Source organism: Loxodonta africana, chromosome 8 (genome assembly GCF_030014295.1).
Source record: "Loxodonta africana isolate mLoxAfr1 chromosome 8, mLoxAfr1.hap2, whole genome shotgun sequence".
Taxonomy (NCBI): domain Eukaryota; kingdom Metazoa; phylum Chordata; class Mammalia; order Proboscidea; family Elephantidae; genus Loxodonta; species Loxodonta africana.
The window spans coordinates 115262288-115278647 of record NC_087349.1 but is presented as its reverse complement, the minus strand read 5'-3'; the positions used below and the strand labels follow the sequence as shown (position 1 = coordinate 115278647).

General features: G+C 41.5%; 1 protein-coding gene across 1 annotated transcript in view; it reads left to right on the top strand.

The window, feature by feature from the left end:
- The window catches only part of ABCA13 (ATP binding cassette subfamily A member 13), a 572876-nt gene that overhangs the window by 295085 nt on the left and 261431 nt on the right, over positions 1 to 16360 (top strand). Inside the window, 3 exon segments of the mRNA XM_064290236.1 lie at positions 6649 to 6845; positions 12448 to 12605; positions 15528 to 15758. Coding sequence (XP_064146306.1) covers positions 6649 to 6845; positions 12448 to 12605; positions 15528 to 15758 — 586 coding nt within the window.

Sequence of the window (16360 nt, the reverse complement as noted above, 5' to 3'; positions counted from 1 at the left end):
TTGGCCCTGCCTCCACAAAATGAGACTAAAGGGGCACACCAGCCCCGGGGCAAGGTCTAGAAAGTAGGAGGGGATAGAAAAGCTGCTAATAGGGAACCCAAGGTCTAGAAGGGAGAGTACGGACATGTTATGGGGTTATTAACCAATGTCATAAAACGTAAGTCGGAATCGACTCGACGGCACTAGGTTTCTAGGCTAGGTCATGAAACAGTATATGTACTGACTGTTTAATGAGAAGCTAGTTTGTTCTGTAAACCTTTACCTAAAGTGCAATTTAAAAAAAAAGGAAAAAAAATCCTCAATATCATCTCATTTCCTATAGAGTCATGTTCATTACTTTAGCTTGGGTGTGCAAAGTACTTCACCATCTTTTCTCATCCTAACTTCCTAGTCTTATATTCTGCTACTCCTCATTCACTCACTCCACAAATTTTATTTATTAAACAAATATTCAACAATATGTAGTTGGGCTCTGAGAAACAAAGGTACAGCTGTCCCTGTTCTTGAGACCAGAAAGAAGACATATATGTAATCAATGAAAATAGAGTAAATTATATGTGTGTAAGTGTGGATTTATGAGTTGGAATCCACTCGACAGCACTGGGTTTGGTTTTTTGGTTTTTAAGTGTGGATAGGAGCCCTGGTGGTGTAGTGGTTAAGTGTTCAGCTGCTAACCAAAAGATCAGGAGTTTGAATCCACCAGCCACTCCTTGGAAGCCCTATGGGGCAGTTTTACTCAGTCCCATAGGATCACTATGAGTCAGAATTGACTTGATGTCAATGGGTAGGATTTTGGTTTTGGAGTGTGGATAAACCAGATGCAATGCAGCCACAGGACAATTAGTGACTCAGTGTCATTGAGGGAAGGGGTGATATGATGGCAATGGTTGAGCAGAGAGGTGCAGGATGAGTAGAGTCTTCCTGGGATTGTGGGATGGGCTAGAGTGGAAGACATTGTAGGTGGCAAGAACCCACAGAACCAAAGCCCGTGAAAGCACAGAGCCTGGGCAAATCAACCAGCAGGCAAAGGCCAGGCAGGGCAGGATGGAGATAAGGCTGCAGGGGGAAACCTGGGCCAGATCCTGGGGGCTTTGTAAACCTTTCAAAGAAAACTCGTTGAGATAAGAAACAGAAGAAAATGTGGCAGCAAACCCCAAATATGGTGTAGGCTCCTATTCCTCAGGTTCAGGTTCTGAGAGCAGCACAACAGGGGAACAGCATGCTGTCAGTTCCTCTTGGAAATCTCTTAGTCAGGAGTGACTTTGGACAGTGACATACTGCTTTTCAATAAATGCACTGCAGCCAGCTTTATTTCCCCGCATTGTCAGGGATCACCATTTCTTTGGATGATCTCAAGGTGAAATGGATGGCTTGTGTTTAGGGACCAGCTGTATGACAAATGGGTGTATAGAGCAAATTAAATCTCTCTCTGGTTAGATGCTCACACTATGAGGGTCATATAAAAATGGTCTGAATAAATGGAAAAGAACTCAAGAGACATAAGGCCATTGTGTCAAAAGGTTCTTCCTTTACCCTCTTTCAAAGTTCACAATGGTGGCATATTAAGTGGGCACTGATGATAGTCTCTGTTCAAGGTGAGCTGGTTCACATCTCATAATGTCTTCAGAGTGGTTGATAATAATAATGATGTCAATGGGAGTGGAAACTTGTGTGTATAGGAGAAATGTTTACTTTGTAGTATTTAAATCTATTTTACATTACAGTGAGTATTTAATGAGAAATGTCTAGGTTTTATACGGATTGTATGTTACTAAATAACAAATTGGGTATGTATAATTCATTCTTTTTAAAGTTATAGGTCACCTATTATAATTAAAAAAAACTGTATTTACCTCGGGCCACAGTAAACTCTGTTGTGATTGTGTTTGGGACTTAAATCAAACACCTAACAATACCACATAGGTTTCATCTTCTTTTTCGGGTACAAGGCAAGCTTAATAGTTATCAGTTCACAGCATGTTACCTAGCAACAAAGCCAATTTTCACAAAAGCAGTCAGAATGAGATCATGTTTTAGGAGAGTAGTTCTCAATTAGAGCCAGGGAAAACTGAAAACAACTGATTTAGAGCCACTGTTCTTATTAGTCTTGGGTAGTACCACTTGGCTTCCTTAATGTGTAGCTTCATTAAAATGTGAGTTCAATGGAGGTAGTGTGCCTGGTAGAAGCTTTAGAGTGAACATTTGTCAAGAGTCAGGTCCTTACTATTTTGCCCTTTATTTGACCTAGAGAAGATAAGAGTAGACAGAAGGAACTTTATCAAACCTTTAAGTCAATGAGAGGTTATGCAGTTAGTATTAACACTTAGAATTCTGGTGTACAAGAGGGAACTCAAGGGGGATTTGAGGCAGATTTGTTTCATAGCAATGAGGCCATCACAGGCTTGAGAGGAGGTAGAGAAGAGGCGAGGACAGAGGATTTGCATCCTGGGGTGCTTCAACACGATGAATATGGAAAGGTGAAGAGGAAGCAGCCAAGGAGGCAAGAATGAGAGACCTGTGGGGTAGGAAGAAGACAAAGGAGTGAATCAGCCTAGTAAGGAGGAGGGAGTGATCCAGTATACCCAATGCAGTTGAGCCTCAAGTAAAATGAAGACCCAGAAATGACATCTGGATTTCGTATGAAGAGGTCATTGGTGACTGCCTGAGATAAGAGAGAAGTTTTAGTAGCATGATGGGGGATGAAGGTCTTATTGGAGTGGGATTAAGAGTCACTGGGAGGAGAGGATGGGAAATAGCCCCTCTTTCCAGGAATTTTGTCACAAAAGGGAGCAAAGACATGGGATGGTGCTGACATGGGTAAGTGAGATCAAGAAGAATGTTTCAAAGATAGGAACAATAGCAGCAGATTTGTATACTGATAAAAAAGAATCAGTAGAGAGGGGACAATTGATGTAAAGGTGAGGGAGGAGTGACTTGCCGAAGCTTTGTCCTATAAGGGACAGGGACTGGAATCCAGTGCACAAGGTGGGGGGTTGACTCGTCCAAGAGCACAGCAGGTCAATTAAAGATAGAGGAGGGAAGGAAAAGTATGTGGGCACTTCAAGTCAGGGTCAATTCTTTGGAGTCTAGAGTGTGTGCAAAGGAATGATGATATTGATGACCACAGGCTTTAAATTCAAAGAGGAGAGTTGGGAGGATATTAAGGATATTAAGAAACAGTGAAGATTTGAGATTTGTAGGACGGAGTGATTGTTGGAAACGGATTAACTGGAAAAATGGGATTTGGTGGTTAGAGAGAGAATGCCTGAAATTGTGACTCTGGGCTGTGATTTTTGGAAATGACAGGGCCTAGGGAGTATCTTAGTCATGAGTGGATGAGATTGGATTGAGGTCAAATGAAATAGGAAAGAAAAGAGAAAGGAACTAAGGGGCTAGGGTGCGAGGAGGATAAGCCACATGAATATTAAAATATCCAAGAGTAAAAATAAGAGTAGAACTGGAGAAAAGGACAGCACCAAGAGGCAGCATCTTCCAGAAATGAGAAGACATGACTCAAGGACTGGAGGAGGACAGCAGCAATAAGGGTAGTGGGTAACATACTCTGATGACAGTGGATTTAAACCTCAGGCCTCAGAGGGAGTATGGGGAGGATGGACTGAAAGTTATAATGAACAGCAACGAGCCCCCTGTTGCATGTCTAGACCCAGTGGGAGAAAGAACCAGCCGCCATATGAGAGGGTTTATGATGCCTGCATGATCTGGCTCTTGCCCCTTTCTCCAGTCTCATCCAGGGTTACTGGCTGGTTTTCCTCCTTATTTTAGGAACAGACTCTTTTAGTTCTTTGCCTATGCTCTTCTGTCTCCCACCATGTCTTGGCAATGCTTTTTCCACCTTCTTGAATCGCACTGCTCAAGTGTCAGTTGGTGAACTGGCACAATCCCTCTGGTTGACTTCTTACATCACTTCCTCTGGAGTTGGAGGAGCTGCCCATAGCTCTTGGGGCTTTATTATTGCTTCATCCTATTTTATTATAATTTTTTTTTTTGTGTGCCTTCTTCACCAAACTCTGCATTTCTTGAATGAGAGAAAATATTTGATTAATTTTTTTAGCCCTAGCAGGTGGCAGAGGCCATGCATATTGTAGGAGCTCAATAAATATTTGTTGAATAAATAAAAGGATAATGGAAAAGCATCACCTAAAACACATTCTTTGTCACATAATTAGGGTTTAATATAGGAAATGTTTCTTTCCTCCTGCCCAGAAATATTCTTAATTAAAGGGTTAGCTTGTACTTTTGAGAAAGAATTAAGAAACTTAATTTTGCAGAAATTATATTCTTCCTTTTAGTATGTTGAAGATAAGTAACTAGAAAAATATTAGCTCCTAGGTTACTTTGAACTTAAAAAAAATCAACAAATAAAAACATCTGGTCAGTGTCTGCAAAGTGTTTTCTTCTTTTATCTTCAAAGTGTGAAAGCAAAGAAAGGAAGAAAATGACCAGATTTTGCAATCTTATTCCTTCCCTAAGATTAGAACTCCAGTCATGCTGCCATAGCCTTATAGCCAAGTGGCTCAGAGTACTAGGAATGCATCGTTCCATGGAGAGAAAAACATCAAGTTTTTTAAACTTCATGTGACTTTAGTGGGCATTCTAATCATTAAGTAAAATGCTATGAGCACTAATTATAATTGGGTTCTATGCATGGTTCTGGGGAAATAGACATAAGTCAAAGACTGTCCTCAAGAAAGTTCCAATCCATCTGGGGAGGGAGACACATTAATAGGCATATCCAATCAGTGTCACGGTGACTTAATGGGTGCTAATATATTGTTTTTAGTATATTGTAAGGGTAAAGGTGTATTGTGGCATCAGACTGCTAGTGTTTGGATCCATCTCTACCATTTGCTTAAAAAGCTTTTTATAATATATACTGTATCTACCTTGGGTTTCCCAGATATAATGTGGTCCTCATAACTGTTTAGACCCTCATTGGGAGGCTGTGTGCATTATGTCAATTTATACCTAAAGAGTATTTAAAAGAGTACTTGGCATATGAATGAAATAGACTTGTCCCTTACTCCTTCCACCACCATCACTATTATCCACCAGCAATGTGGGGCCTCCCACGAAAGTGTTGATAGATGTCCCAAGTAGTGTCAACAGAAGAAGCAAAGAAGGGAAGGGTTTTTGATAAGGATAAAAAGGTAATTAGAACATGCATGCGTGAAAACATCTGACGTCTTACAGATTTGTTTTGTGTCTGTTTGTTTCTTCTGCTGACTGAAATCAGGTTAATGTGACTAAATTATGATGAATAGATTTACCTTCTCTGCTCTGTTGGAAACATCCCAGGCAGGAAAGTGTTGGTAACCACATCTGGCAGGGATTGTGGGGCCAAGGTAGTATCTTTATGAAACTGAACCGTTAGTCTTCCTCCTTCCAGCAGGGCTGTCATTAACAATGACAATACCTGGAAAACAGGGGCATAAGTCACTGAGGCCAATATAAACCCAATATAACACTTGGACTAACCATAAGTAGATAGACTGAAAATGTGATACTGAGAAGGTAGCTTGAACCTTTTCTGGGTCAGGATGGGAAGTATGCAAATTAATGAAACAGACATGAAAAAGTCACTTAGGGTTGAGACAAGCAATTCCTTGGGATTTCTCTAAATTCTTTGCTTAGGATCCCCAAACTTTCCAGGGTCCATTTGTTCTGGAAGCTCAACTGTGTGGAACCCTTATAATTCCTCCCCATCTGCCTTGCCTCCTTCTCCCTGACTATAAATGGTTGGTATCACTTCAATTGTTGACTATCAATGAGCTATAAAAATGCCTTTGCTTAGCAAGAATGAAATCCACTTGGGTTTGGGTGGACAGGGGAAGCTTTCTGGAAAACTTGGATTGATCTTCAACAATGAATAAGGTTTGAGTAGGTGATGACATGGGTAAGTGTTTCATGCCAGTCGACATGGGAATGAGGCTAAAGAGTGGAATGCATGTGTGTGAGAAAAGATCCACAGAAAGGAAGTGAAGGCTCACATAAGGAAGAGTGGGCCACATGGTGTTAGGTATTTGAAAACTGGAAATCTTACACTGAAAGGTTACCAAGAGAGAGTAAGAGGGCTATTCTTTCATGAATGGTATATGGTAATTTACAAACACTTTGCACACAGCACTTCACTGGAACTTCCCATTTACTCAGTCGGCACAATGGGGTAATACAAGTTTAGTGCATGGTGGCCCGGAAAGTTGAAGGACTTCTCCAGATTCACCCTATAGTGAGCAGTAGAGGGGACCTGATCCTCAGGCTTCTGTTTCCCCTGACTGCACTAGTTCATAGCCATTCCACTGTACTATATGCTATCTTGACAGGATGTGGGTTCTTTGGCAAGTGGTATGAGTCAAAGAAAAGAAGTCTTTCTCCAGAAAGGAGAGAACTACGTATTTTCCAAGAAAATACTTGGCAGTGACTGCTGACCAGGCATCAAACTTAACCCATGGATGTCATTCCAAACCAAGCATCAGAAAGGGCAGTGCTGTGTGTGTGTAGTCTAGGGCTCCTTTGTATCCATAATTTATAAAGACCTTGGTCACTGTAACTCATTGCACATGGAGTGAAATTTGAAGCACAGCTTTAAGGTGTTCATGGAGAGGAGTGAGAGCTCTTGTCTTGTTTCAGAACTCTTCAGGCTGTGGGGTTAAGCGAGCACCAGCACAAACCAACCCAAGCCCTCTCTGGAGGCATGAAGAGGAAGCTCTCCATCGGCATTGCTTTCATTGGTGTATCCCGGACTGTGGTTCTGGATGAGCCCACCAGTGGTGTGGACCCTTGCTCCCGTCGCAACATCTGGGATATTCTCCTCAGGTACCGAGAAGGTAGATACTAAGCATCATTCCCCTTTCTCTTCCCATAATGCTGTCCCACAAATGAATGCTATCATGTGAGAAGAACCAAGTCATATCTCAGTAAGGATACATTATCCTCTTCAGAATGAAAATGTTTTTGCGTGAAGCTTTACAGAGACATATTCATTATATAACATCTCTATCATTCTAAAAATTTCTTACTTTATGTTTGATATTTAACATAATATTAGCAATGACCTTATCACTGCAGGTTATAAAGGAATTTCAATTGACCTTGTATTCATCCTCACCGTGTTCCATTCTGAAATCATAAAGTATCAGAGGAGGCATCCCAGGGATTATCCAGAACAAGCCCTCCTTTTTCTCATGTGAGGAAACCTAGGCACAGAGAGATGGGTGTGGGATTTGCCCACAACCACAGATGAGGTTCAAATTCACTGAACCGCTTGGAACTCAGCCATTGGCTACCTGGCCCCACACCATCTTGGTACAAATGTGCAGTGTAGGACATTTGACGAGCAGTTAGTACTTTACAACTTCCTGCATTCTTGACAGCTGGGAAGTGTTGCTATAGGTCTTTTGTAACAGAAACAGCCTCATTTTGAAAGAACATCAGGAAGGGTAAAAAAAAACAACAAAAACTTGGTACTGCTAAGCAAGTGTAGAAGCTTAAGTGGCAGTGTCAATATGGAATCTTAGAAAGTGTTATTTTACTTTTCTCTTTTGCCTGTTGAGGATAAGAACTTCTTACTTGACCTGAAACACATCTCCTTGAGGGAGATTAGGATTGTCAGTAAGAAAGGCAAGGAGAAAGAACAAAAAAGAAGCCCTCCCTTGCTTTGGCATACAGAGGGCTGAGCCCAGAAGACCCAGCTCATCAAATTCTTTCTTTAGAGTAGAAAAGGTTTTCCAGTCTGTCAGAAAGGAGGAGGGTGATTCAAAAGGAGCATAGCAGAACAATCCTGCTCCTTCTGTCCCCCAGTCTTTGAGGAGTTGTAGAAGGAGGGGGCAGAAAACAGAGCACCCATATGTGGGCTTCTCTTCCTTTCTAGGCCTTGGCAAATTGTACCAGAAATTAAGCTCATGTTGACAGCACTTGCTTGTCTGGTGGTGCAGCCATACCAGTGTCCATGAAATAGAGCAGAGGGTGGAGGTCCAGAGAGGCCTGAAGGCTGGTATGCTTGTGCTCCCTCACGGCCCATGCACTTTGACTCTGAGAAGGGAGGCTGCTAGACAGAATGAGGTGGCCCCTTGAAGCTGCTTCCAAGCTAGGTCAGAGATTCTGGGTCTGGAGTCGGTAAGACCTGAGCCCAGGTGAGACAGCCAGGGAGCACACTCCCCCCTGACCCCTTTGAGAGTCATTGCCCTAGCTATTCACGCCAAGGAATTACAGTGGAGGTTGGGGACAGGACCAGGTGCTCTCAGTCATCACCCAGACACCAAAGAAGGCAGGCCACAGTGCACCTGAAGGTCCTAACTCCTCCCATTGCTGTGAGATCACATAGGCCCTTCTTTCTCTTTTGGGAAAATAGGTGAAGGGAAGAGAAATTAGAAGAAACAAGCTTTCTTGGCAAGAGACACTAAACACTGCTTAAAAGGACTGATCATATTTTGAGATAAAACTAATTTAAACTTCCCTGCTACCCTGATGCTGATGAGGAAGACAGACGAGATATAGACAAAACAGGTTACATTTTCCTAGCACATGAACATGTGAATTGTAGCATGGATTAAATGTTGCAAGCCTGCTCGCTATGCTTATTTATCTCAAAAACTCGGAGATGGGGTTTTAAAAGTTTAGCTGACAGAACATTTGAGTAATCAGCTTAAAGGCAACTTTGTTTTTTTTCAGAGTTCTTTTTTTTTATTGTACTTTAGATGAAGGCTTACAGAACAAACTAGCTTCTCATTAAACAGTACACATATTGTTTTATGACATCCGTTAACAACCCCACAACATGTCAGCACTCTCCCTTCTCAACCTGGGTTCCCTATTACCAGCTTTCCTGTTTCTTCCTGCATTCTAGTCCTTGCCCATGGGCTGGTGTGCCTGTTTAGTCTTGTTTTGTTTTATGGGCCTGCCTAATCTTTGGATGAAGGGTAGACCTCAGGAGTGACTTCATTACTGAGCTAAAAGGGTGTCTGGGGGCCATACTGTCAGGGTTTCTCCAGTGTCTGTCAGGCCAGTAAATCTGGTCTTTTTTGTGAGTTAGAATTTTGTTCTACATTTTTCTGCAGCTCTGTCCGGGACCCTTTATCGTGATCCCTGTCAGAGCAGTCAGTGGTGGTAGCCAGGCACCATCTAGTTGTACTGGACTCAGACTGGTGGAGGCCATGGTAGATCTGTCCCATTAGTCCTTTGGACTAATCTTTTAAGGGCAACTTTAGACAGAAAAACAAGATACAATAAAAGTCTCAGAAATAGACAGCTTTCTTCAAAATCTGTCCCCATAAATTAAATATTTTCTCACTGCCTGTCATCATTTAGAAATGATTTTTTTTTTTTTGAAAGACTTCTTTGGAATAGTCCCTGCACTGAGTGAAGAACAAAATCAATAGGATGTAAGCAGATTAGCTAGGTACTGTTAAAAGAAAAAAGTGTCTTCAAGAATCAAAACATATAGCCATTTTTGGAAACATCCCCAAACCTCCAGGTAACTGTGAAAGATCTTTGTAAAATAGATCTAAAGGCTGTGCAAAAACAAATGTTCCCCGCTGAGTAGAAAGAGATTCTTCCCTCTGAAGACCAGTGCACTGGGGAATCCATCTACCCGGAACTTCATCTGCGTGTTGCTAGCTTGGTGGTGTGCAGTGCTGAGCTCTTAATAGGGCACGGATACTGGTAATTTTATGCCTCCCTTTTAAGGATAAATAAGGGAGCAGAAGCTACCAGAGGAAATTAGCACATAGCAAATGAATTGACGCACTGCTTCGTATACTCTTGCTCTAGCCCTTCCTGTGTAACCCAGAAGAAATTATCACATTTCTCTGAGCTTCAGTTTTCTCACTTGAAAAATGGAGACAATTTTATCATCTCATCGGATTTTGCAAGGAGTAAATGTGTGTGTATACATACATATGTATGTGTATATGTATGTACGTGTATATAGATATATAGAGAGAGAAAGAGCAACCCCTGGTAGTGCGGTGGTTAAAGGCTTGACTGCTAACCAAAAGGTAGGTGATTCAAACCCATCAGCCACTCTGTGGGAGGAAGATGTGGCAACCTGCTTCCCTAAAGATTACAGCCTTGGAAGCACTCTGGGGCAGTTTTACTCTGTCCTTTAGAGGTGCTATGAGTCGGAATCAACTCAATGGCACACAAAAACAACAAATATATGAAAGTCTATAGCTCAATATCCCATTGAGGTTCTCAGTCAGTTACAGCTCATTGTTATAATCATCATCACCATTGTTGTTATTATTATAGACAAGAAAAAGTGAAGGAGGGAAGCACAGCTTGTGGAGGAAGAGGGGTAGAATAACACTATCTGAATGGAGAGAAGAAACAGTAAAGCAACGTTTGGGGCAGAACAAAGCAGTATTTGCCCTTTGAGGTTTGGGGTGTGTCCTGAGTTTCCTTATGTGCAGTAATAAACCATTATGAATCTGTAGAGCTAGTCTAAATAAGGATTTCAATTTCGGTTGGCTTTTATTTATTTATTTTTTTAGACTACGTTATTGTAGGGGGATGTATCAACTGAATTGCAGGATGCAGTAGTCACTATACCTAAACTTCTCTAATCCCAGTTTAGGGACTAAGTGTATTGTTTTAGCCTCAAAGGAGGATGCTTTGGTCTTGGGGCACATCTTTTGCAAGATCTAGTAGCTGTGAACCTGACTGTTGCTTTTAGGTCTATATTTTATGGTTTCTTTCTGGATGCATCTTTTTTTTTTTTTCTTACGGATTGAACAGTCCAAGTCTTTGAATCTTTCTCCTTTATCAAAAATATTAGACAGGCCCATAAAACAAAACGAGACTAAAGGGGCACACCAGCCCAGTGGCAAGGACTAGAGGGCAAGAGGGGACAGGAAAGTTGGTAATAGGGAACACAAGGTTGAGAAGGGAGTGTTGACATGTTGTGGGGTTGTTAACCAATATCATAAAACAATATGTGCACTAACTGTTTAATGAGAAACTAGTTTGTTTTGTAAACCTTCATCTGAAGTACAATAAAAGAATATTAAAATGGAGTACAGTTACATATGTGTTCAACTTCTTCTCTTTGGCAATTTTCTTTTGAGATAAGAATCAATCAGTCGTGTTTATTTCTATCCTGTTGTTAGGCTTGGGCTCAATTTAAGCGAACAGTGAGTGTAGATGCTAAAAGTAGTAATATCTTCCTATTACATAACTAAAATAAACCTTATGCAAATATCTTTAACCTTCTCTGGCCTCTGCTCTTCCAATGACCATTTTCAGAGATCTTTTCTATAATTAACCTCTGCTTTAAGATGGTTATTTGATTTTCTTACGTAGTAGCTACATGCACAGAATATAGCCTTCTCCTGAAGTACGCAAGCAGAGGAATCAGAAGACTTGAGTATCATAGTAGAGAGAAAGACGTACTGTCCATTATTTCTTTAAAAAATAAACAAACAAACAGAACATGTGAGGAATGTGCTTCTTAGTATAATTAGATATATGAGCCAAATCAGCAGCTCCTGTCCAAAAGCAGGATGAGAAGGCAGGAAGGGACAGGAACTGGTTGAATGGAAACAGGGAACCCGGGCTGGAGAGGGGGAGTGTGCTGTCACATTGTGGGGATGGCAAATAATGTCACAAAAGAATATGTGTATAAATTTTTGTGTGAGAAATTTAACTTCAGCTGTAAGCTTTCACCTAAAGCAACATTAAAAAAAAAAATTCTGTACATCTACTTAATGGTCTACCTTTGAGTCTTAAAGACGAAGTCAGTCAGGATCAGTAATTCAGTGTTTTCTGCCTCAGTTGCTGCCTTCGTGCATGTCAGAGTTCCCCCTTTGGTTTGTGAGGAGGGTGGAGGATTTGTAGAAAACAATAGTGAAATGAAACAAATGACAGTAATGAAAGTCGTTGGCCATTGAGCTGGTTCTGACTCGTGGCGACCCTTTGTGTGCAGAGCAGAACTGTGTTTCATGAGATTTTCCTGGCTGTGATCTCATGGAGGAAACCCTGATGGTGTAGTGGGTAAGTTCCATGGCTGCTAACCAAAAGGTCAGCAGTTCGAATCTACCAGGTGCTCCTCGGAATTTCTATGGGGGCAGTTCTACCCTGTCTTGTAGGGTCACTATGGGTCAGAATTGACTCGACGGCAACGGGTTTGGTTGGTTTTTAATTTTGTGGAAGTAGATCACCAGGCCTTTCTTCGGAAGCACCTCTGGGTAAAGTCGGAACCACCAACCTTTCAGTTAGTAGTCGAGCGCTTAACGGTTTACACCACTGCCAGGGCTCCAGTAGTGAAGGCAAGGGGGTAATAACAGAAGAGTTTCAGGGCTTTTGATTTGCTGAGTGGCCTTGACCAAGTCAGTTCTCAAAGGGTCATTTCAATTTTTTCTAAGAAAGAACCACCGTGCTGTTCCTGGGGCCTTTGTTGTGTTGGTTCTGATGCTCCCTTTTGTTGAGACGCAGGTCGCACCATCATCTTCACAACGCACCACCTGGATGAGGCGGAAGTGCTCAGCGACCAAGTGGCCATCCTGCAGCACGGGCAGCTCAGGTGCTGCCACCCTGCCTTCTGCCTGAAGGAGGCTTATGGCCAGGGGCTCAGCCTGACACTCACCAGGCAGGTACGAAATGCAGGGATTTCAAGCAAGACTTAGTTACATTTGGAAAGTCCCCTTCCTGTTTGTGACATAAGGACTAGGTTGTGATCATTATGCAATAATAGTGTTTTACATATTAAATCAAATTCAAATAAATTTAACAAATATTTATTCTGAATTTTCCATGTACCTCGCACTGCAATGAGTCTCTGGAAAAGTAAAAAAAAAAAAAAAGAAAGGGACACATGGTTTCTGCACACAAGTGCTTGTAATCTCAATACAAGTGGAGGCAAAGAAGTACCCAAGATACCAACAAACAAAGTATGATGACTGTAGTGTAAGTGGAATGGAGTCAAGTTCCAGAAAGGTGGAGGACTCTTTGCAAATGTTTTTGGGTGGCCAGGGAAGGAAGAGCAGTGTAATGGTCTTTAGAGTTTTGTGGGGGGCCCTGAACACAGGGCTTGAAGTGTCATGGGTGGATGGAAAAGGACTCCTAATCTACGAAGAGCCCTTCTATGTGTGAAGGCCTATTGTTGTTGTTGTTAGCTGCTGTTGAGTCCATCCCAACTCACAGCTACCCCACGCACAATAGAACAAAACTCTGTCTGGTCCTTCGCCATTTCCGTGATTGGTTGCAGATCAGACCATTACAATCCATAGGGTTTCCGTTGACTGATTTTCAGAAGTACGTCCACTGGCCTTTCTTCCTAGTCCATCTCGGTCCGGGAGCTACACTGAACCTTGTTTAACGTCATAGCAGCATACAAACCTCCACTGACAGATGCATGGTAACTAGGCATGAGGTACATTGGGTGGGAATCGAACCTCCATCTCCTCCCTGGAAGGTGAGCATCCTGCCAATGAACTACCACATCCCCTTCACACAAAAGGCTACATGCCAAAATAAGCCCCAGACAGTGCTGGGCAGGATGAAGTAGCCTTTGGGAAACCAAGGAGGCATTTTGAATGTCAGAAAGGTAATAGGAACTTCTGTGAGTGTCTGGGCTAGGAAGTTTCATGACTTAGATATTCTAGAAATATTTTTTTTTGGCAATGATACTCAGGATAGGCAAAGCCTGTATAAAAACTTTACCAAACATAAACGAAATGTGTTACATAATACGATGGAGTAGTAGTCTATCATAAAGAGAAGCGAAGTCTTGATACATGCTGTGATGTGGATGCACCTTGAAAACATTATGGGGAGTGAAATAAGTCAGTCACAAAAGGACAAATGTATTATCACACTTAGATGTAATACCTAGAATAGGCAAATGTATAGAGACCACAGTTTACTAGTGTCCTAAGTCATTGCTTAGGACACTGAGCTTCTGTTAAGAGTGATGGGAAAACTTGGAAACAGATATTAGTGATGGTTATACAATATGATGAATATAATTAATGATACTAAGTTGTACCTGCAAAACTGTTGAAATGGCAAATATATATTTGTATATATATATAAATATATAAAAACCTGTTGCTGTCTAGTCGATCCTGACTCATAGTGACTCTAGAGGACAGAGTACAACTGCCCCATAGGGTTTCCAAGGAGGGCCTGGTGGATTCAAACTGCTGACCTTTTGGTTAACAGCCATAGCTCTTAACCACTACACCACCAGAGTTTCTATATATATAAAAAAATATATTTATATATATATAGAGAGAGAGAGAGACATAGCTCTTAACCACTATGCTACCAGGATTTCCATATATGTGTATATATTTACGTATATATATATATGTACACACACATACTTATCACAATAAACAAAACAAACAACTACAACAAAATTACCGTAATCCAGAAGCAAAGCAGTGAAGGGCTAGAGCAAATGGAGCTGGGACCTGGAGGATGAAATCTAGGCCCCAATTATAGTTAGCATTGCCTGTGTCAACTGGGGAAAGACAGTGGTGGTTCTTGATTTGGATCTCAGTGGGTGTGGACATGGAAAAATCACTCCATTCTCGATGGTCTTAACAGCAGCCCTCTTTTGTCAAGGAATTTGTGGGACGGGTTTATGGGACACCTCTGTGTATCTGACCCCTGCTGGCCCTTGCCAAGCCTATGCTTGAGTCCAGAGCAGAGGCTCCTATTTGTTTCCTCTCTAATTTAGGGTGAGTTTATCTTGCCTTCTTGAGATGGCTTCTGTCGCACTTACTTAATGTTGCCATAACAAAAGATACTGTAGCTAAGTGACTTAAAAAAAAGGAATTTATTTTCTCACAGTTCAGGAGGCTAGAAGTCCAAATTCACAGTGTGGCTGTAGGGGCAGGTCCTTCCTTGTCTATTTCAGCTTCTTGGAGCTGCCAGAGGTCCTCATAAGTGCATCTGTCTCCATCATCTGTCTTCCTGGTACTCCTGTGTGTGTCTCTGTGTGCATTCTCCTCTTTTTATAACTCAGAAGTGATTCGATTTAGGACCCACCCTACTCTGCTATGATATCATTAACATAACAAAAGAAAACCCTTATTTCTCAACAGGGTCTTGCTTACAGGTACAGGAGTTAGGATTTCACCACATATTTTGGGGGCACAATTCAATCCATAATAGTTCTTCCGTGGTTGGGAATCCCTGCCTCCCTTTCAGAAAGTATCAGTCCCGTATCCTGGTGGTCCAGGTATTAGGCACAGAGTCTTCTCATGACTCTTGCAGGGGTCCTCAGCACCTCAGGATTCTAGAGCTCCCAGGCATAATATGCCCAGTAACCACAGAGGGGATGTGGATTTGGACTCAACAGGTTTATCACCATAAATTTATACTAAAAAAGGAAGAAATACAATGTATCATTGAAATACCTGTCACTTAAATGATATTTCCTGATTTTTCTGCTTTGAAATGAAATTTCAAAAATAATTTGCTTATGGATATATATGAAATCAACTGATGCATATTTGGATTTATATTCCTTACTTTTTTTTTTTTTTCTCTCTCTTTTTTTATAGCCTTCTGTTCTGGAGATCCACGATCTGAAGGACATAGCCCGTGTTACATCTTTGATACAGATCTATATTCCCCAGGCAGCTCTCAAAGCAAGCAGTGGGAATGAGCTTGCATATGCTCTTCCAAATGACGCAGACAAGGCCAGCTTCAAAGGGCTCTTTCAGGCTCTGGACCAGAATCTACACCATCTTCATCTGACGGGCTATGGGATTTCAGACACCACATTAGAGGAGGTAATGGGGTTACTTCAGCATTCTTTCATGATATATGGTTTCTCTGCCATTTTACATTAATTAAGAGATGTGGCTAAAGACAATGTGGAAGGGGAAATAAGGAAGAGTACGGTTTTATTTGTTTTCAAGTTCTGCTTGGTGTCAGGCACAGAGTAAGCCAATAACTGAATTTAATATGCTTGACAGGTGACTATTGTTCTTCAAAGAAAAAAATATGTATATGTCTACATATATGTGTGTGCAAGTGTGTGTGTGTGCATGTGTGTGCGCATGTGTTGTGTATAGTCCCTGGCTGTTGCAAGTGGAAGAACTTGACTACTAGCTGAAAGTTTTGTGGTTTAAACCCACCCAGAGGTGTCTCAGAAGACATGTCGGGCGATCTGCTTCCAAAATCACCGCCGTGAAAACCCTATGGAGCGGTTCTACTCTGACATGTATGGGGCATCATGAGTCAGAATTGTCTCAGTGGCAGCTAACAATAACTTAATAGTGCCTGATCATTTTTTAAATTAATAGTTGACACCAAACATCTGAAACAATAATATTAAAAGGTTGATATGTACAAACTTTAAAGAATTAAGAATCTGAACATTTACCTTTTT